This window comes from Nannobrachium achirus (assembly GCF_963921795.1).
Source record: "Nannobrachium achirus genome assembly, chromosome: 8".
In the NCBI taxonomy this organism is placed as follows: Eukaryota; Metazoa; Chordata; class Actinopteri; order Myctophiformes; family Myctophidae; genus Nannobrachium; species Nannobrachium achirus.
Genome location: NC_137817.1, coordinates 26,211,455 through 26,234,618, shown reverse-complemented (window position 1 = coordinate 26,234,618; position 23,164 = coordinate 26,211,455). Strand labels below are relative to the sequence as shown.

Sequence of the window (23,164 nt, the reverse complement as noted above, 5' to 3'; positions counted from 1 at the left end):
CAGTTTACAGTACACCTGAAACCCCATCATTAACTGGGGTATAGTGTGGGGGCTGCAACGAGAATACCCTTCGCAAAACACACAGTCACACCCACACAGACAAGGACTAAATGAGTGTACAGTGCCATTAGAATACCGAGCCTCCCTTTAGACTGGGATCCAGCAAAGCACAGCACAGCACAGCACAGCCTTATTATGCCACCCACCAGGGATGGTGCTGATGGGTTTTAGTTTCAGGGTAGGATTTTGCATGGGTGTGTGTTTTGCTTGAGCAGGGTCTTATAAGTCCAGCTGGGGTGCAGATTGTTGTGAAAATAAACAGAGTGTGTGTGTGTGTGTACTGAGAGGTTTACTGAGGAATTGAGTGTACACAACCCACGCAGCTGTGTATTGGGATCATGCCCAAAGGGGCTTCCTTTCTTTTCCTATGGCAGACAAGCATGCTATTAAAGTACTACATGTATCTGGCTCCAAGATGTGACAGACGATAGGACATTTTAACATTACCCAATATTCTGAATGTTCTTTGCTCCATGTCTTGTTAGTCAAGGTCATAGCCTACAGCCAAAGATATGAAACATTTCACAAGAGACCAAACTTGTGCTGCATCTGTCTGTGTAACAATTTATTGTGAAATTAATTTGTTTTCTTTTAGAACGTTTGACACTGACAGTAAAAGATAAGGACATTACAGAGCCATGTGTGTTGGGTAACCAACCATAAAGTGTAGATGTGATTCGTTAATACCATGATAGGATACGGAGCAGCAGTTGACATTTAGTTCACACATAAGATCAACATAAGTTCCACATAAGATCATGAGCAGCGCCAGCGACCAGCATTTCCTTTTGTTAAAATCCAACATTCATCATCACATTATACATTACAACAAAAATGTAGAAACCTAGAATAATGTATCTGTATTCATAAAATACATTTTGAAGCACTCACATTATTTAATTATTGATAGTGAGTTAGAAGAAATCCTGCAGGTCCCACATGCATCTGCTGGGTAGTTATTTATTTGCATCCCCAGAACAGCTTAACGTTAAAGTTGGGACATTCAAAAAGAGACATCAAATTATAAAATAAAATACAAATCGAGGGCCATATGTTTGAATCTGAATGGTTAAAAACAATAAAAAAAATACTTTAATTCATCAGTACAAAATAGATAGCCTCACACACATACAGTACAAAACGTACATGTGTTAGCAATCCTTGTAGTGCTTACTGCTTATACAAAAGCAGAAGCCTGATTCCAGCATCAGTGATTAAACATTTAAGTGATCAAACTTCAAGGTGATCAATTTGCTTTCTAGTGCCCGATTGGCTACTAGTCTAATCAGAGGTCATTGTTTCAACCATCGCTGAAGGAGTATGAAGACGTGGTCCCGTGCCATGGTAAGCTGAGAGAGGTCCTGGCTTCTTGCAGGGTACATGTTGGCACAATGGGCTGTCCCTGGATCACAAGAGAGATGGACAGATTGGGGGGGAAAGAGGATAACAGAGGTATAAAACATGGCTATGCAGTGAAAACTACTAGTTTTCATATAAAGCTCTATGCTTGTATTACCAAACCAGAACAGAACAGAAGAAAACGCTGGGCGAGCTCTGGCCTTTTAAGGCATTGATCCACTCAAGGTCATGTTGCTAAATGAAAGACCATGTATGATGGTATAATACTAAACATGTGCTGTATATATTTAACCACTTTCAACCTGACATCCCTATTTTAGGTATGTCAATTACGCCACAGGGGTCTTCAACAGTGACCCATAGGGGGTCCTCAGAGTGGGGCTGCCAGGTTTCTGTTCTGATAGGAACGTTGATTTGTTTCGTTATTAGCAAAGATATACAAACAAACTAAACACGTTTAATTTACACATCACTGATCATAGTGCTGTCAAACAAATCTATCATGCAATCAAAGCTGTTGTGGCATTACTTGGAGACAATCCATAGTCACTTAAAAGAAAAACCTGTGGAATACTTCCAAGGAGTCTCAAATCTCTCAAAGGTCAACAGACATTAATGAGACAATCATCTAAATATAGTGAGCTAGCTTTGAAAGCAAGTTGAATGGAAGGCTTAATATGGAACACAATTTCATACAATATAGTGGGGGTCCCTGCTTGTCTCTCTTTCACCTAAGGGGTACTTGGCCTGAAAAACATTGAAGAGGCTGCATTAGAGACTTTTCAATAAAAATTAAATGCTTAAAAAACAAATAGCAGATCTATGAGATCACAGTGTGTCACATTGAAAGGCATTGTGAGCTTACACTGTAGATCATCTATTTACGACACTGTGGTGCGACAACTATAATTCAGGCATAACTGGTTGATTTACCAGTTAATGCCAATTTGGAAATCAGGTTGCATCACACACTACAGGATAATCATATGAGATTCATGCTGTTATCACATGTGGAAGTAGATACTCTATAAACAAGTGAGTCTGTTAAACTTCCGGTGTAAATGGATGAATTGTTCTGATATGTCTGGGCAGACAAGGTATGTTATATAGACAGGCATGTTCTAGAGTCTAGACACTTATCAACATAGCCTCAACTGTCAAATGCACCACAGGATGTTTTGACTGGTTGCTCTGTCAAATGTCCTCGCTTTCACTGAACGTTTGTCTCCTTGCAGTTTTTTTTTAGTTGGTCGCGTTCCCGATCTAGGTTGGGGCTGGAGATTGTTGGCTTCCCGACCCCAAATGTCCCCAACTATCCTGTGTGAACAGGCCACAAATCGGGATGAATCATCTCATTCTGTACGGCCGTATTTTGTAACAATTGTTATAAATAGACAGAACAAAAACAACACTGTTGGGAGTGGCCAGGGTAAAGAAAAAAAAAGTACAGTATGTACTTGCTTTAATAGGAACCAACTGCTTGACTTCTCAATCACAAAATATTGTTACAGGAACAATCTTTCTAGCTGAGTGCTGTTTTCTTGACTTGACTTTTCTACACGGCCCAACCTGCCTCTGATTGACCAGTACTAAATGGGGCGAGAGCCGCGGGACCACACCCCCCTAAGCTTCAAATAACATCCGAAACCGTTTGAGCCTGCATACATCGGACCAGACCGGACAACCCGGAAATTTAACCAAGCCTACTATGAGCAGCTAAGCCTACTGTGAGCTGCTAATCTCAGGCCCCTGAATCTATTAGCATGACACTTTGCAAACATACTCCCAGTAGGCCAAATAATACGTTTTTCAAATTGGATTCATGGTGGCAGAAATTACTTCAACAGAAGTGGATCTGTCAAGAGTTTGATTGCAGTGGGTAAACCGTCAGATCAAAGCCTTGTAGATGATACTGGTTCATAATGTGTAGCTTACTGCTGCAGTGTGTAATAACTTGGGAGGCCCAGGAAGCCTATTCAGCCCCTAATCATGCAGACTGTCAACAGTAATCAATGGATAAATTGCCAGTGTTAAGAGCTTATGAGTTAGCTCCTGTATCCTGAAAATCTTTGAAGATAAAGCAGTGGAAAATGCTCGTGTTAATTTTAATCAATGTATTACTGCAAGCAGAGAGTCCACAAGTCGAAGATTTAAAATAATGTTTCTTGAACATATTCTTTTCAGGTTTATATTGCCTCCTACATGTGAACACACAGTTTGAAGAGTACCTAATGCTGCTGTAGTTGGCAGCCAAAGATTGTGAACTCATCTCGTCAATGAAGAAAATTCTTAATTTAAAAGAGAAGGATATTCATAACTTGTAGGGGGAGAAAAGGATTCTGTTAAAATCTTGTGTGATACAGGTTCCTTGGTTTCATTGCAGTCTGAGCTTCTTTTTTTCTCCTCCTTTTGTCCATTGCATTTTTGCCTGCGGATTTGGTTTAACAACTTTAAGTACACCCTTGCACAAACAAAACTGTGCTTTACTCAGACCTTGTGCAGGCGGAAGTGTCAAGATGTGGCTTTTGATATACCACAGTTACTTTCCCTTTCGTTTAAGCTTGTGCAGTGACTTGGCTGGTTATTTCTCTTCTCTAAATAAGTGAGTAGTGTTGCTTGTTTGTACTGTACTTCCTGCATTAAGATTTACTGGTGAGAACATGGGTTCTGGGGAATGCGTTGCAGGAGATCCTGTTATTCAGATAGCTGTGCCCATTACGTTCACATGGGGATGTGCCTGGTTATTTGCACACAGGAAAACATATTTCTTTTGGCCTTGTTTTAAGAAATATGTATTGCATGGCATGAATATTCTTCCTTGTGAAACTGGGCCATCCAAATATTCAATATGGCGATCAACAAGTCATAAATTATCTAGTATATTTCTTTCACATTTTAGGAAACATTTCACCATTATAGCTAGATAGATGGGGTGGATGAGAGGAGAAATGGGGTAGGTATAATCCTAAAGGAAGAGTATATAATCATGTTGAGTTGAAGAGAAGGAATGATGAGCATGAGCATACAAGTCCAGGTAGCTTAGTCGGTAGAGCTCTTGCCTTTGAACCACAAGTATGAGTGAGTAGCACAGCTGTGGTAAGTGCTGGGAGCTGATGTTCGGTGTGAAGACATAAAAAGATCAAATGGTGGAATATGAAGAAAGAACAACGCTGTGTGAAGCTCAGGGAGGAGATAAGAAAGGCAGCCAGAGAGATGAAGAAATTAGGCGAGATGAGGGGTAAGGCGAAGAGACAGGTTGCGAAAGCTAAGGAAAAGAGTATGAGTAGTTGGGCACCAAGGAGGGAGAAAAGGAGTTATCTCGATTGGCTAGAGAGGCACTGAGATGGGAATGATGAGCAACAGGTTAAGGTGATAAAGGATAGAGATGGAACGGTTCTAGCAAGCGAAGAGTGTGTTTGGGTAAAGATGGAGGTATGTGTTGTTTGTGACAGAAGGGAACCAGTGAGATAAGATGTATAAGATGGTATAGAGACCAGCCATGCTGTGCGGCTTGGAGACGGTGGCACTGACGAAAAGACGGTGGCACTGACGAAAAGACAGGAGGCGCAGTTGGAGGTGGCAGAATTGAAGATGCTATGATTCTCATTAGGAGTGACAAGGAAGGACATCATCATACTGTATCAGCAATTTGAGCATCAGCCCAGGTTAGAAGGTTTGGGTATAAAGCAAGTTGAGATGGTTTGGATATGTGAAAAGGATGGATGAGGGACATTGGGAGAAGGGTGCTGAAGACGTAGCTGCCAGAGGAGAAGAGGAAGGCCAAAGAGGAGGTTTAAGGAGGTGAGAGACGACTTGCAGAAGTCAGAGGAAGATGCAGAAAACAGAACAGAACAGATCGGAAAAAATAATGTATGTTCAGAAGTCATGAGATTTTTTAATCCCTAATTTACCTGTGAGCACAATTGTATGAAGTGGTTTTGAAACGTTTAACATAACTTAAACATACTATAGGAGTGCCATTTGGAGATTTAGCTCACAATGCTGAAATGCAAAAACAGTCTAATTTTGGCGGCCATATTGAAAACAATGGCTGCGATGATTTACGAGTGGCCCGGTTTCCCAAGTCGAAAAATGTTCTCCAAAGCTGATTTGTACCAATTTCCCCCTTCTATTACCATTTGAACAATTCTCCCAAAATGTTGCTGTTATCGGCTTCACTTATGGTGTGTTTTTGAATCAATTTTATTCTATTTTTTATTCATAGGACCGTAGGCTGACAGGAAATGGGGAAAGAGAGAGAGAGAGATGGGGAGTGACCCACAGCAAAGGCCGAAGGGATCGGGAGTCGAACCCGCGACGTCAGGCTACTTTGTAGCCTAGGTGCCTGGACCGCTACACCAGCGATACAGGCCTAAGGCTTATTTTTTAAATGTTCTAATTTAGATGGTTATAAATGTTAACTCCTGTTTGAAAATGTTCAGAAATATACTATGGGAGTGCTATTTACACAAAGGTATAGGCAAAGATTTGGTGAAATGCAATCAAAGAGTGATCTTTTCACACTTGTATCACCATTTGAACGATTCTCCCAAAAATAATGCTTGTTATCTGCTGCACTACTACCTTTAATGAAGACCGCGGGGAGATCAGGAGTGATGTCGCGGGTGATGCCCAGGGCGTGCCAGGGGTCGATGGAGCCGTTGGGGAAGACTATTCTGGTGGAGTGGATGTTGTAGCCGCCATAGTACTCGTTGGTCTGGGCCACCGCCTCTGCCAGCGTCTCAGCACTCACATTGTATAAGTCTGCACACTGCTTGATGTGGTACCTGGACATAAACAGGATAATTACTAACACATAGTAGAGATGAGATGGAAAGTGCTGTTAATGGTGTTTTTTTATGAATATATCACCATCACATGAGGATACTGTACATACACACATAGGTACAGTTTACTCACTGCAGAGGAAAGCCACCAAAGGGCTGGTTCGGTGAATCCGTGCTCTGGTAGAAACCAAACTCAGTGCAGGTTTGGTAGACCCACTGTCTCCCTGAAACACGGACGGACACACGCACGCACACACACACACACACACGTCACGCACACACGCAAAAACTATGTTTTTATGCTCCCTAACAAGCCAAGCACTTAACTTGGACCATTACATTCATAGCCAAGACAACAAAACAAAAGCTAACAATGAGTTTAAAATGGGATAGGTAGGGCATTTATTTTTTGCTTTTGCCCCCCCCCCAAACAAATAAATAAATAAATGAAAACAATTGGAAAGGAAAGGAAAGGAAAGGAAAGGAAAGGAAAGGAAAGAGTGAATGAAATACTCCAAGGAGGGAGGGAGTAGGACAGTTAATACAGCTGCAATACAGCTCCCCCAGCAGCTTTTTAAGAGACCACTTCCTCTCCCAGTGATCCCCACTAACATATTAAGCCACCAACAACAGAGCAAACAAATGCTGGAACTGTAATAGTAGATCAGGACAGGGGCACAAAATGCAAAGTAGACTTCTCCGTCTTAAAATAGGCTTTTTCCACTGTAAAAATAAAAGATCATTAAATTGAAAGGTGAAGGAACAACCGATGACTTTCCAAATACACTTTGAATGAAACTGTACCTTTTCCTATGCAAACTTCTAATAAAGTCTTCAATCAATCAATCAATCAAAAATACATTTGTTTAACTGTACAAAAGTCGTCTGAAATGATGAGGACACAATTAAGAAAGTACAGTAGGAGAGTTTGATTGTTGGCATCAGCCGAGAAAGATGGTGCCTATGCCCTTTACAAGGCACTACCCCAGGTGGAGTGCCACAACTACATTTCGCTCCCAGCAGACAGTACTTACCACGCCGCGTCTTACTTATCCAGGTCAAGGTCAAATCCAGAACCTTGTGATTCAAAGGTGGGCACTCTACCGACTGAGCTACCCGAGTGCCCCCAAAATGACTTTTTTCCTATAAATTACCCATGCCATGGAGACTTGAGTTCAATAATATTTTTGTGTATTTGTCTCATTCCTAAGACAAAAATGTGATTAGGGAAAAAAAGTCATTTTGGGGGTGAACTACTCCTTTAAAGCTCATGCATGCAGCAGCCCACCCCCTGATAAACACCTACCTCCCCCTGCCCCGGGCCCATCCCAGGACGTGTTGGTCATGTCTTTAAGGTAGTTGTCATAGCCGGTGTCCAGGCACTTCATGGAGAAGGTGTCCATCATGAGGCGTGCCACGGCCACGTAGCGGTTGTAGGGTCCCCCCAGGGAGGCGTCTGCCATCACCCCACACAGCACCTTGATGGTGATATTGGTCCCCACCACACCCTGCAATGGAACAACACTGAGCTTACATCATTGGTTCCCAAACTTTTCAGCTCAAGCACCCAAGAGAAATTTGCGAGCGAAATGAATTAATCACTTATGCCCCATTTCAAGAATAGTTGAATTGCTATTTCCTGTATGTATTTTACATTTATGGATACATTCCCCTTTGGGTGAATTTTTTTTTTAAAATGGTTTGAGTTTTTTATAAATATTCTTTAAAAATATTATAATTATATTATTCAAAACGTATTCGTCATTTATTTTTGTAAATCTTTTGAAATAATATTTCTTACACACAACCCATAAGATTGGATCCAAGAACGCCCCAAAAAAACATAAAACCAAATACCGTCCATTTTACAGGGGCTGAATTCTTTTTTTTTTTATCACAAGTTTGATTCTCACTGTACTTATATTTACTCACAGCCCTTTGTGTGCAGGTCTTGTGCAATACCAGCACATTGAGTTTATATTTATCAAAACTATCTGGGCAATAGTGGGCATGTATGAAACGGAATGGCACTGGCAGAGAGGCTGATCTGGGTCAATGTGGAATGTGCTCCTTTGTCGAGAGATACCATAGTAGTTAAGGCCCCTATCTTTGGACCAACGTAAGATGGGATCCTATCAGAACCTTCTCTCCTCTGATTTCACTATGTTGTTTCTCTCTTATTCAATGAGGAAAATAAAATCTAAAGCCAAATTTATACTCTGTTGCAGCTTGACAATCAGCTATTTCCAATGAGTGACAATGTAGTGGGCTTAAAGGGTGAATGTTTCTTTGCAAGCCAGTGTTGCACACCAAAAACAACCGATCTACAAGCTCAAAGCACATGGTTGTGCACAGGGTACAGACAAGTATAAATCGTCCGTTTGGGGGAATGGACTGGCCACTCACTTAAAAAAGTGAACGCTCCATGAACTACAAACTACAAATGAACCAGAACTAAAAGCAAAAAGGAAATGCCTGCAAGTATTCAGACCAATGTTTCGTTTCATTTTTCATTTGATTTCTCTTATCTGTTGTGGGCTGCTGCTGTCTCCCTTGGCTAAACCTCTCTGCCAAAGCAGTGCTCCAAAATGCAACCAAAATGAGTATGCCAGAAACATTTTATGTGATTGCCTTTGGAGTCTATTGTCTCTCCCTGCCGCTTGCCTGTAGGTTCTGTCACAGCGAGGCAATGGAGGCAATGCTGACGTGCACCAGGTTTTAGGTCTCTGATGTGGTATGTTGAACCCTTGTATTCGGACCAGAGCTGCGATTATGCTGGCTAGAAAGCAGTCACAAACTCTATAATAACTGGGATACAACTGACTGGGGGGAAAGGCAAATATCTCTGTATCTGTCTGTCCTTGTCTAACCATTCCGTCCTTTTTCCCCTTTATGCCCATATATGGATATCCCTGATGTAATCAATATGAAGCCCATATCTTGGAATGACCATATGTGGACATACTGTGTCAGTCTCATGTGGTCTATGATGGCAGTCATCTCCATATTTAGAAAATTAATTCACAAATAAATGTACATACATTACATAAACTATGTAACATATCTCAAAATTCAAGGAATCAATTCCTGTTGAAGCCGGTTGATTTGATGTGGCCAAAGTGGGAGGAGAAAAAAAGTTTATCTTGGGGGGGAAAGAGAGATGGAAAGATGGATGGATGGAATTAATAAAGTCGGACAAGTACTATAGTCTGGTTACCCTGCAGGGGCAACCACACTAATAACAGGCAAGTAAAAGGATAACTTCACCCACTTCCAACTTACTATATCTTCATTATGTCCTCACTAATTCTCATTATAAGATGGTACTATTTCCATACACTCAGTGTCTCTTTGGTAGGAAATGGACAGAAACCGGGCTACCAACGACAGTATCGACAGGGATTCCAATGCACTGATAACGTCGTTATCTTGCATTTTAAAATTGACATGATAGAAGGTGGCCAATTATAAAATACTAGCGTCTAGTCGGCGACCTGGCCAACTCGGGAATGATGTAAATAGAGAATGAATGCCCCGCCCTTTAATGCAAACCCCATTATACCTGTTGTCATAGGACCTGTTTTGACCATCTGTTTGCCTGTGTCCATTTATGCCCATATATGGAGATATCTGTATCTGTCTGTCTGTCGGCGTCCATTTTATGTCCATATATGGAGATCACTGCAGATATAGTTCTGGGTCCATTTTATGCCCATATGCCCATATATGGAGATATCTGTCTATTTGCGTCCATTTTATGCCTGCCCCACCCTTTAATGCAAACCCCAATATACCTGTTGTCATAGGACCCGTTTTGACCATCTGTTAGCCTTTGTCCCCACCCTTTAATGCAAACCCCAATATACCTGTTGTCATAGGACCCGTTTTGACCATCTGTTTGCCTTCTGTTAGCCTTTGTCCCCACCCTTTAATGCAAACCCCAATATACCTGTTGTCATGTTGTCATAGGACCCGTTTTGACCATCTGTTTGCCTTCTGTTAGCCTTTGTCCCCACCCTTTAATGCAAACCCCAATATATGGAGATCTCTGCACACACAGTACCGGTTGCGGAAAACTCTGATGTCAGACATCAGCTCCGCATTCGGGGATTCATTTTATGCCCATATCTGGAGAACGCGCGTGCCGGTGGGAAGAACGGTTCTCGAGATTCACATACATACATACACATTCACAGAGATTTTTTGTTGACTCCTGGCGTACGTGATGTCAGAGCCTTTTATGAAGTGATGTCACAATGAGTCAGCGATTGTGCCGATTTCCTCAGGAACAGCCTGATGTTAACAATCAGCTCCGCGTAAGGAGATTCCGAACGTTTTGCGCCGCTTCGGGAAAACCGCATGCCGAGTCGGGCCGAGGCCCGGCACTGCACTCCGCGCCGCAGCGGGGAACGCGCGTGCCGAATCTGAAGCCGGTGGGATGAACGGTTCTCGAGATACGTGGATTACAAACAAACAAACAAACAGACAGAGATTTGTCGCATTTATAGATAGATTTACAGTTTTTCTGTAGCGTTTCACACAATCAACAGGCAATGGATTTTAGTTACTGTAGAAGTATCCGATATTGAAAGAGAAATCTATGCACCGGACAACTAACTGGTAACAGTACCCCCTACTAGGCAGGGCAAAGTATGGGGCAAGTAGATTCGACAAGAATTTGCCCTGCAGGGCAAGTCGGAACGCCAGACCCTGTATTACCTGCATCTCCTCTACTGCATCTTCCTTTCTGGGTAAAACTGGGGAACTGTTGGTATTTGCTTTCACAAGCCCACCCCCTGATTTTATAAAGCACCCCAGTGCCAACACCTCGAGCGTGGAAGCTCAAGTTTTGATTCCCCTGCTTGGGTTACACGTAGCTCCATCCTGCTCTGCTCTTATCCAAATTCCTTTGTGGTACCTAAAACTTGGTAGTGAGCCCTAGATTTCAGCCCTTTGGCCCAGAGGAGGCAGCTTCTTGCTGTGTTTGTGTGTTAGCGCTGTGGACTCCGTAGCCCACTGCTCCTCTGGGTTTCTTTATAAACGTCTCTTGTCGCCTGGGGCGACAGGAAACCAGAGAGACCAAAGACTCTTTTGTTGCTTTTCCACATCAGCTTATTGGTAACCGGACTCACGTCTCCTCAAGGCAACAGGGGGATAGAAAGGGAGAGTGAGACAGAAAGAAGAAGAGAGAGAGAAGGGGAAAGAGAAGAGAGGAGGAGGAAGGGTGTGTCATAGTGAAAAAGGGGACCAAGGGGACCGAAAAGAAAAGACAAGAGGTGGAGAGAGTGGGAGTTGATAGATAATGATGGAGACAAATATAAAGACAAACTTTTGTGTGCATCGAAGCAAAACACGGCCATGAAGGGGAGTCCTGTTGTCAGATATGAAAACTGTCTGAAAGAGCTTGGAACGATCTTGTTGCAATATCTCGCTCCTTTTATCTACTCTTTGCTGTATCACAAGCTAACTGGGTTACAAGAGGGGCCACCCACATCTCAGATAAGCAAAACATGCCAGAGGAAAACCCCTGGGGAGCCCTCTTTTGGAGGTGCAGTGCTGGGGACCTCTCACTGAGACACAAAGGTGGGTTTTATGTGTTTCAACACACTACCTGGGCTGTGTGCGACCACCCCTCAACTCAATAATACCCAGTGTCCTCTCCACCCAGATTGGGTGGTACTACTGTTGGTCAAACTCCTGACACAGTGGCCAACTCACCCATAACCTTTACCCACTTCTCTCTATTCCCAGACTCGGGACAGTTTTTTCTCAATCACAGTCACACGCCTGTATTTGAGAATGTGGTGTTGTGTTTGCGTGTAGTCTGTGTACGTGTGCTATGTAAAGTCACAGCATGTTAAAACAAGTTCCATTGGTTCCTCTGCTGTGATGCAGAAAGGAGATGTAGATAAGATAGCAGTCCTAGGTTCATTTGCAGTGTATTGGTCTTTACATGCGCCAGCAGAGCGCACAAGAGTGCAGTTCTAGTTTTGTCTTTGTTCATGAACAATAGCAACTCTGTAGTATGGTGCTGCTGACAAGCTTTCAACACAGTGACCCAAAAATAGGTTACTGAGCATGCATCATGCAGGTGGTTTAAATCCTACCTGATGACACGCAAACAGAGGGTAGAGGTAAATGCTGTTTTGTCTGATGCTAACATCATGGAATGTGGAGTTCCTCAAGGATCCCTGTTTTTTAGTGTACATAAATGATATGATAGATGCCTGTAACTGTGATTTGTTCCTTTACGCTGATGATTCTGCTCTGCTGTTTCATTATAAGGATCAAACCATTCTGGAGAGCTCTGAGGAAAGCCAATGTTAACTCCTGGCTTATTGATCTTTACACTCTGGGAAGACAGAATCCATTCTGTTTGGCTCCAAAATCAAACTAGGTAAGAGCCCTGAATTCAAGGTAAACTAGATTCGGACTACATATGGGAGCAAAATCATCGGTGAAATACCTGGGTTGTATCTTCTTGGAGGGTAACCATGGTCAATAAAATCAAATATGGCGAGGTCCCCATATTTTTAAAGAGATTCTTACTCAAGTGCACTCTCATTTCCCCAGAGCCTGTGTAGCAGAGGTGAGCCACCCTGCTTTTAAAAGTAAGGTGGATAAGGGTTCATTTACTTATATAGGAGCCACACAGTGGAACGACCTTGAAACTAGTGTCAAACTGACAACCAATATGAGGTATTTTTAGCAGCTGACAAAAGCTTGTCTTTTAGAAAAAGGTTCCCCTATAGAGGGTCATTAGTCTAGACTCTAGGGAAAGATAAGGGAGCGCTTGTTGTCATGGATGTATTGTGTATGTCTTGTGTTTTGTATTGTAATTTATTTTAAACATGTTAGAGGACTGTCCTCAATGGAAATAAGTCTCAGGACTTTCTTGTGACATCTTCGAATTGCTGTAACCATGTGGTTTTTATTGCTTTTCAAATAAATCAAATCAAAAATCGCACATGGTCACATTATCACATTATGTTAAAAATCTAGTTTGTTTGAGCTGATCTTATCAGATGAACAAATACCACAACAAATACTTCAATATGTCAACCATGCCCTGTAGGTGCAACAGACATTTCCAACTTTATTGCAAACATGACTGTGTGGATTAAAATGTTTCATATAAAATGGGCAGTTTCTGTACTTTTATGATTGGCTCTTGGCTGAGCCACATTCAACCGTTGTAAAAAAACTCTATTAACACACACCTGTGACCCCATTACCCGCATTACAACAAAAAAATTGAGTTCGTCCCTGTTTGTTGCCTGACAACTATTCTTCTAAATGTCTCCTAAGAACTACAGACGGATTATGTGTTATAAATGAATTACTACATTGTTTTTTGTTGCCGTGATTACTTTATGATACCTTGCCAGGTACAGTATACTGCATGTAGCAATAGGGCTAGTCCCAGTTGGGCGGTGTCCCAGTTGGGCGAACAGACTGTAAAGCAAGCGATCTTCATCCCATTCATGCGTTTATCGTGCGCTTGCCCAGGCCGTAAATATAACGATTGCATTCACCACGGCTTCGTAACTCGCGCGGCCCTGGCACGCTCTTCGCGGGCACTCGCGGCGCTCGGGCGCGAAGAGCAGGACCAAGGTCCGCTGGCCTTCGCGCCGCTTGCAATGTCGTGGAGAATAATTACAGTCTGTTCGCCCAACTGGGACAACGCCCAACTGGGATTTTCCCGTAGCAATAAGGCTCAGCTTTATTGATCCCCTTCTCTTTATCTCCTCCACCTCCCTCACCTCAAACTCCCTGTTGTCTTGGTTGTATTGGACCACGTCCATGAAGTTGCCGGCCAGTGTCTCCAGGAGGTAGGCTGAGTCCATGTCTGACTGGAGCTGCAGCTTGGAGCACAGTCTGGAAGTCGAGTCGAGGAAAAAGAGCAGAGTGAGGAACACACCTTGGACTGGGCAACCGCCTGAGGTGTCTCAATGCCAAAGACTCAGCAAGAGTTTCTTTCCCCCGTGGCCGTCAGAGCATTACATTAAAAGGACACAAAACAAAACTGCCATCGGTCTATAAAAACCCTTGATTGGAGTTTGGAAATATTGTACTTGCACTAATGTGTATACTGTATGTATATTATATGTGTATTGTATACCTTTGATTGCTACTAACTTAAATCTCCTCCCATATTATGCACATTACCCATTGGTGCTAAGGTGTTGTTTTACAATTATCTGACCTTCATGATCCGTGGTATTTTCCACTTTTTATTTGCATTTAAAAAATATATATATTATTTTATCCAGTATTGTCAGTTATTATCATCCTGTTGTTTTATTTTAATTATCAATGTAAGCACAGTCTGCGGAACATGCCACACCAATATTGTGCTGCCTGCTCGTACCCTCTTGAATCTTAGTACACAAGGGAGGGAGATAGAAAACAAGACGACGAAGGCCAGGGGTGAAGGGATGGAAACAAGGGGAGGATGAGAGGGCACAAAGGAGCATAAAGAGTAGAGACATGGTAAGTAGAGAAAGGACAAAAACTACATATGGAGAGGAAAGACGAAGAGTCAAGGATAAAGTGCCGTGACGAGTGAACAAAGGTCACAGGAGGAGAGGAAGAGATGAGGTAACAACGGAGGAAGAGAAAGAGAGGGGACAACAGTAAGGTCCTGTGTGTTAATTTATCAATTTGTATATCATGCAGTGTACAAATGTAACAAAATCAACTTTTAAAGGTCCATTTGGTTACATATGTGCACTCTCTGGGCGCTTTTCGACCGGCAAAGAACCGGTTCGGGTTCTTTCTCCTTCTCCCGATGATCCAGAGGTGAGCTTTTCCACCGAGAACTGAGTTGGTTCCCAACCGTAAAAGTTGGTTCGGAATGGGAACCACAAAATCCTTGGTTCCTCTGATTCAATGCAAGCCGGTTCGCGGCCGGTTCGCAAGAATGAACCAAGGTTCCAAGAAAGTTGAACGGCACTGGTTCTTGAACCAAGGTTCTTTTGGTGGAAAAGGCCCCTCTGAGTTACATTAACACGCAGGACTTTACTGGGTAGGAAAAACAGAATTAGAAAAAGGAAGGGTTCGGTTTTTCTACAATGTGGCCTGTGACCTTTGGTCTTTTTACTGTGCAGTTGGTGACAGCTAATTTGAAAACACATGGCATTACTCTGATGCTGGACGCCACTCAACAGCTCTCCTACAGTAGCTCTCTTGAAACCCCACACTCTGTGCTTACATGCAGTATTCAATAACCAGCTCTTCTGTATATACAGTAGAGTGTAATTTTGCAAAAACACGAGCACAGGTATGCACACACACACACACACACACACACACACACACACACACACACACACACACACACACACACACACACACACACACACACACACACACACACACACACACACACACACACACACACACACACACACACACACACACACACACACACAGTGTGAGTTGATTAGGGCAATCCGTCAAGTTGACAGTGATTAGGAGGAGGTGGACCATTCAGAAGGCGGAAGAGTTTGTACGTGTCTGCCTGTATTTGCTTACTGACCAAAATGTGGGTGTGAAGGGGTAGTGGTCATTAGTAACTCTGGCCACTTCCTTCATAAGGAATATTCTTACTGCAAATGTGCTTCTCTGCAAATGATGTTATAGAGTAGGTCAGTTTTAGAAATGACCCAATCTTCGTGTGTGTGCTACGTGCGTACGTGTCCAGTGCCTACATAGGTCAGGATGGATCCATGACGCAATCATTGTGTCTCTGTCTGAGGTATTGTTGTAAGGTAGCCAGACCAGAGTAAAGGCCTGGTGTGTGTGTGTGTGTGTGTGTGTGTGTGTGTGTGTGTGTGTGTGTGTGTGTGGCGCGCACGCACACGTGTGTGTGTGTGTGTGTGTGTGTGTGTGTGTGTGTGTGTGTGTGTGTGTGTGTGTGTGTGTGTGTGTGTGTCCATGTGTGGGTGGGTGGGTGTGGTTCCACCACTTGACTAAGTGATGTGTGCATATCTGACAGTATGAGGGAATGTCTGCACGTTCCTGTGTGTTCTCAGACAGACATGAACACTGTCCTCACAGACCACGGTCAAAATAGCACAGATACACTGTGTGCCTGTGACATCATCCACTTATAAACAGTCCCCTGGCTAACTAGACAAATAACATACACTAACCCCCAGTTCCTCATATAAACTGACAATGCAGTTACTACAACAACTCAGAACAATCCAACAGAAAATAGCATCAAATAAAAGCCATAAAACAGTGGTGATGGCATAAAATACATGCATAAAATACAATACATAAAATAGAAATAAGAGACATTTCAGTATAATGGTGGGAAACAAAAAAGGCAACCTTGTTCAGCAAAACATAAAGCCAAGAAAAATGTATAAGAAATGAGCAGGAACTAATTAATGAAAGAAATTATGTAATGAGTTACAGTTCATTAGTCACAGTTGCAGAGAGAGAGAGAAAGAGAAAAAGAGAAATAGAGAAAGAGAAATAGGAGGAGAGAGAGAGAATTTCAAGCCTCCCAAGAGGGCTGGAGTGGTTCAGACATTCCAATGTTATGGACTGGGTCCAAAAGGCCCAAGGGGGGGGGGCAAGGGAGGGCAACCATGAAGCTGTAAATGGACCCGTCTCAATGGTGGACCCCAAACAGCCTGCTTGCTGCTTCTGCAACGCAGCGCTCCTCTCTCCAACTCTCACCGTTACACACCTGTTCCCAGGCAAACTCCCATCCCACACCTATGCTGTTCTGAACCCATCTTGCTAGGGCTGTCACAATTATTACATAATCGTCTAATCGTGATTATTTGACATTATCGCAATTATTTTGTCATAATCGTCATAATCGTGAATGTTGAAAAATTTCAGAAATAGTGGAAATAGCAAATCTACAAGCTCACAACGCGTCGCATCGCGACGCGTTGTGAGCTTGTAGATGGGCTATTTCCACTATCAATGTTATTTTTAGTAGTAAGTAGTAAGTAGTCAAATATGTCAGTAATGTATTTGTATATTTAGGTTATGTGTCATATCTACCATATGCAACTTCAAAGCCTAAAAGCCAAACAGAAATGTAATTATGAACGACAAATACACAATTAAATCGTTAATCGCCAATTATTTGAGTGACAATTAATCGTCATGTAAAATGTCATATCATGACAGCCCTACATCTTGCACAACTTGAGTCAACTGCATCGTCATGTTCAGAGAACTTGATGGGTCGTTGGGTTTTGTAAAGTGATTATGTTAATACAATATGACCAGCACATCTGCATTGGTTGGAGGTGATCTCCCTACACTTCTGCTGCAAAATGTAGCCCCTGACCCTGATGTCGGGTAGGACACGTAATGTCAATTAAGTTATTTGAAGCATGCGGCATACCAGATTGGATACCAGAAGCGCCGCTCGAAAAGTTTGAATATTCCTTTAAAGAACGTGTGTATTCAATTTAAACACTGTAGACCGTCTCTTTTTTTCTCTCTCTGCCTCTATCTGTGCACCAGCCATGGTTGATGCTGAAAAACAAACTCTTGCAAGATCAAATTAATTAATGAATAATACTTATCTTACTCTATACTCTTGAGCTGAACTGAACTGCATCTTGAATTTTAATATATGAAATACATATTTTATTTATTTGTTTGATTTTTCTATTCTTTTTTTAGATTACGGGGCTTGTCAATGCTATACAATACTCCTTTTTAGTATACAATACCCATTTTTAGTATTTTATTTAGAATTTGTTTTTTATTAGTAGTACTTAGTATTGTATGTATGTGCTTTCTGGTCTCTTTTTGGTTGATTGAATACTTTAAACAGTTTGCAAAAGCAAGGCACAGTTGCACAGATTTATAGAAAAGAATGCTGAAAGGATAACCCAGATAAGCCGTCAGGGCTTGTTTGCATGAAGTTCCAGAGTATTTAATTCATTGAGACATTTAAAGACAAACTATATTATATAATAATACAACTGACACTGGGAGCTATACAAATAATTCCTATGCATTGGTGCAAATAGCAAATAAAGGTTAGGTCATATAATAGTTTGCATATGAAATGGGAAATTATAATCAAACCAATATATTCAGGCAGACTCTTTTAACGGTTTTGATTAAATAAAACTAATCTTTTACATATTTGAATGTAAATCTGAATATTTGTTCATTTTTAATATTCAAATATACAGCATGTTTGATTTATATGGATATTTGTTGACAGATCTAAAACCCACTGCCACAAATTGATTTACCAGAAGAAATAACTAGTTTGCATGTGACAGTTGTCATTTTCAGGTCGAGACCAGAGAGATTAGACGTTTGCCGGGTCCCAAACTAGAGAACATAGCAGCAGATCTACAAGCACACAACGCATCACACAAATAGATCCGCTATTTTCACAACTTCTTAATTATTATTATTTTCTATTTATGGAATTTCTTAGACACTATCGCTCAATGAAAAGGTGGAAATGGAAATTATCTCAGGAACTAAATATAGGTCAAGCTAGCGGGCAGAATAGAGTTTGCATTGCATTAGTATTAATAAGAAACTGGAGTTTTTAGTGGAGCCGTTCCTGTACCTGAAGTCTTTGGTGATGTTGTCCCAGGCCTCAGGGTCTTTGAGGCGCTCCAGAAGGGTGTCGGAAGCCTTTTTCACCAGTAGGGGGCACTCTACATTTTCGGAGGCTAAAGAACGCCAGACCACCTCCAAATACTCTGACAGAACACATGAGAGAAACACTGAGGGACAAAAATAACAAAGAGAGACCCATAGACATACATACTGTACAGATAGATCAAATAAATAGGAACACACACAGCTAAAACACTTAAACGTGGGTTAATTTTAAAAAGGACAAATTTAGACTGTTTTAAAGCCATGCACTTAAAAAGTATGACTCGGTCTTCTGTCAGCTACAGTACATAAACTATCCAATAAAGCTCAACCTGAGTTCATGTGTGTATATAAACAACTCAGTGAGGGTGAAATTATGACTTTCCACCAAACAGTGAATGTTGCAGTTTAAGAGTGTGTGACTGTGAAATGAATGTTATGAAAACACAGTCCACCCCCTCTCTGTGAGAAAGAGGCAAGCACTTACCGGTAATGTAATGTGTTGTTCTGGGAAATAATCATTTGTGTGCTACATCTGAAAGATACAGTATCTGACGTCAATAGGGTTGTCTGTGTGTATGTGTTATTGTCTGTGTAGGACTTGAATGAAGCCAAAGTGTGTGCACTGCAAAGTCCTGAGGGTTAATTTAACTCTGAGTTTAAAAATGGACCCCCTGCGCTCGCGTGCGTGCGTGCGTGCGTGCGTGCGTGTGTGTGTGTGTGCATTTGTGTGCGTGCATGCATATGCGCATGTGTGTGTGGGTGGAAAAAGGAATGGTCCCTGTTCAAAGCAAGTTCAGCTTTGAAGAAAACAAGGTCCACAGCCAAACACAACACAGACAGAAACACTGATACCGATAGAGAGACAGAGAGAGAGAGAGAGAAGCCTCCCGAATCTTTCATCTTTAAAACAAATCCAGCAGCGCAGATTAGTCTGTTTAAAAAATGGCAGAACATTTCTAAGTAACTTAAATCCAAAGTGCCAAAGAAGTAAAATGACAGGCTGGTCAAACAAGGCGTGGCTTACATTTCTCAAATTAGATATACTGTAAAATAAGAATTAAGAAAATTATTTGAATATCAACAACAGCTATATTTTGGTCTGTATGTCTGGAACAGCCGGTTCTTCTGTAAGGACTTTATGTCCCACCCTGCTTTAGTGATAAGAGTAGAATGTTAACCTGTAAACTTCAACATCTGCCATCTACTTTATTCTAGTATTGTCTGAATGTAATATTCTGTGAAGACCTGAAGCACATATGTCCATGAACTTTGTTGGCAGTCCTGTATCTAAGTTGGGTAACTTGTCACCACACTTCGGTACTAAAGTTGAGTATACCATCTATTTTGGAATGAAGTGTTTCTGATTCTAAATCTGAAGGCTAGGTTTGTGTTGGAGCCTGTCTGTCAGTCTCTGGCAGCACATGGTTTCATCCTACCTGGGAAGTTAACTGCAGCATGAACGGGTGCGCTGGTGGCCACAGAGGCATGGACCAGGTGAGGGTACTTAAGCCTGAACCAGGCAGCCAGGGAACCTGGGTACGAGCCACCCAATGCCACCCACTTCCTCTGGGCCAACCCCTGACTCTCTGCCATGACCGTGCGGAAGTGAGCCAAGTCGGTCAAGGCCTGGCGACTGCTGAGGAATCTCAGGCTATCTGTGCTCAGGTCACTGAATGGAGATAGGAGGAAGAACCAATTTATTTATTAGTCCAAAGTGCATATTAAAGTCCCCCCCCCCAATATATACAGTATGTTTTCTAAGTATGATGATATGACATACAACCCTAAGTGAAAGTGAAAGTATTTACTGGCCAATGTGTTTTACTAGAATATGTTTAACATATGCTGAAATACTAATACTAGCAAGTTGGTTTTGAATACCGGTCGTTTAAACTGCTGTGACATGAAGATGAAGTGAGGTAAACACCATTATTCATGGACTGTTCAACATTATTGGGTTTTGTCAGATAATGAAAACTGACATTCTTAGGCTCTATATGAATGAAAGGCTGCCATCTTGTGGTGAACGTGACACATCAATAACAAATGTGGGTCAAATACAGGAAGAAGAGACCGCCTTCTGGATTTTGGTTCTTTCTGTTCGTTTCATTCTTTAACATGCTCCAAGCATTTCTGACGGCCATGAGAACATGCTGTGATTCTTTCATCCTTGTATATTCTTTGTTCCCAATTGTTTTAATTGCCATTATGGTCAGAGAGCCCCTGCAAGCATTTCACTCAATGTTCACTGAGGCTCAAAAGAAAGGGATACCAAACTAGGAACCCAACATCAAGTCCACTTATTTGACGGTACATCATTCTACTTACACAGACTTTTCTACAGAATACATCTAGAGGTGCCCTGCCCTTGGCACAGCGGTTGAGTAACATAAAAGTGTAATTCTGAGAACAAGGGTCCTCTGTCAAAAAATAACAATAATGCTGTGGAGAATACAACAGAAGAAAAGAACAGAAAGATGTCCTAAAAGCCCAAGAATCAAAAGGGGGTTGGTTTGGCTTTTATATATACAAGGAGCGGTGGCAGTGGATCATAGGGTAGGTAGAGCAGCCACTTGTGAAACAGAAAGTTCCCAGTTTGATCCCTGGCACCTCTAGTGTCGAAGTGTCCTTGAGCAAGACAATGAAGGCCTAACTGCTCCTGATGATCAGGTTGGTACCTTGCATGGTTTCCTCCGCCATCGGTATATAAATGTATGTGTGATTTTAATGCACAATTCATCATTTAGGACACAGAAGTAGTGACTGTGACACCTACACTGTGGGGTGACTCTTTCCATAGAAGCGGTGCTCCAGCATCAGACACAGAGCTCCTAGTTTCTGGGCGTAGATGAGCCAGGTGCCGTTCTCCATCCATGCCGCGTTGGCTGGGCCCTCTCCACCTATCATTAGAAACACTGGTCCACCCGCCTGGTGGAACTTGTCATTTACAAAGTACCTCTGGGGCGCAAAGGAGAGAATGTGGGTTAGTATTCAAGGATACTATTATATACAGTAAAAGGATACTATTATTACAAATGGTAATTCTGCATGACAGCTAGGTCTGTCAATGGCACACAGTCAGAAAGTCTCTCTCTCTCTTTCTCTCTCTCTCACACACACTCTCTCACACACACACACACACACACACACACACACACACACACACACACACACACACACACACACACACACAAAGACTTACTTGCTTCCATACTCGGCTGTCTGCACCATTAAAGTGATCCAATTTTTGGGTGAACCATTGCTCCTTAAAGTCTGCCCCTCTGTCAGGAACCTTCACCTGAACAAGTTTCCTAAATCCTTTGAAGCGGCCCTCGCAAAGAACACAGAGGAATAACAAGAAAAGGGTTAAAATGCTTAGAAAAGCTCTACACCCTGTGAGAGCCATACTGACACTGCAAAAGGGAAACAAATGCATGTGATTGAAGTTCCATATGATCATGTGACTACTTCTTCTTCTTGCGCTGTATAATATGATGCCATCACAGGGCGGCCCGAGGCTGCCATCTGTTGGAATATTTATATCTATATCTTCGAAGATCTCACATAGAGAAAACTTTCTATGAAACTTACTTTGTTCTGTTTCATGACAGTACATTTCACTGGTACAAGGTCAACTAAAAGTAAACTCAGGTAAGTTTTGCGGCTTATTTCCAAGGAGACCTTTGGTTTCTCTTTGGTTCTCAATTAGGGCCAGGGGGAGGCGGGGCCCCCATGCAGGGGTCCGTGAGGGGGGGTTCCAGGGGGTCCCCAGCAAAATGCAAAATTATGCTATATGTTATTTATTTGAAAATAGCAGATCTACAAGCCCACAATGCGTCACCATTTAACGCGTTGTGAGATTTCTTTTAAACAAACCTTCTCTTATGGGGGTCTCTGGCAAAGAATCTCTTCAAATGGGGGTCCGCCATACAGTTGAGGTCTAAAGATATCTTCCTTAATTGACACGAAAGTTCAAGTTCAAGTCTGTAATGCATGGGTCTTCAACAGGGGTTCCGGGACCCCTAGGGGGTCCTCAGAGTTACTACAGGGGGTCCTCCAAATCTTTGAGTGAAAGGTCAACTTTATTGACAGTACAAGTGGTTAAATATCTGAAAATTGACATGAATCCAAAAATATACTGATGATTGTGCAGTCTGTCAAACCAAACGTGAAACTATATGGAGTCTACGAAAAGTGTGTGGGGGTCCCTGCTTCATCTCTCTCTCAACTAAGGGGTCCTTGGCCTGAAAACGTTGAAGACCCCTGCTGTAACAGTAACAGACTGTGTATGATAGTATCATACACAGTGTATGTCTGTATGTCTGGCATGTCTGCACACTGCA

The 23,164-nt window shown here is 42.2% G+C and overlaps 1 protein-coding gene across 1 annotated transcript; it reads right to left on the bottom strand.

The window, feature by feature from the left end:
- Positions 1–671: 671 nt before the first annotated feature.
- Positions 672–22,228, bottom strand: prss59 (serine protease 59, putative). Its single transcript, XM_080731457.1, has 9 exons — positions 22,024–22,228; positions 21,598–21,779; positions 20,258–20,490; positions 18,784–18,919; positions 13,970–14,084; positions 7,513–7,714; positions 6,340–6,430; positions 6,004–6,206; positions 672–1,462 (listed from the first exon to the last, which is right to left on the bottom strand). Exons 1-9 carry the CDS (start codon positions 22,225–22,227, stop codon positions 1,353–1,355), a joined length of 1,476 nt encoding a protein of 491 aa, XP_080587583.1. The 5' UTR covers position 22,228; the 3' UTR covers positions 672–1,352.
- Between the last annotated feature and the right edge of the window lie 936 nt (positions 22,229–23,164).

What these genes read in the sequence shown, in the direction of transcription:
- prss59 (XM_080731457.1), bottom strand. Translation starts at nt 22,227, where the DNA reads ATGGCTCTCACAGGGTGTAGAGCTTTTCTAAGCATTTTAACCCTTTTC. An exon ending in TTTGGTGGCTTTCCTCTGCA is followed by an intron (nt 6,207 to 6,339) that starts GTGAGTAAACTG and finishes GTTTATGTCCAG; the next exon opens with GTACCACATCAAGCAGTGTG. An exon ending in CCCCGCGGTCTTCATTAAAG is followed by an intron (nt 1,463 to 6,003) that starts GTAGTAGTGCAG and finishes CTTGTGATCCAG; the next exon opens with GGACAGCCCATTGTGCCAAC.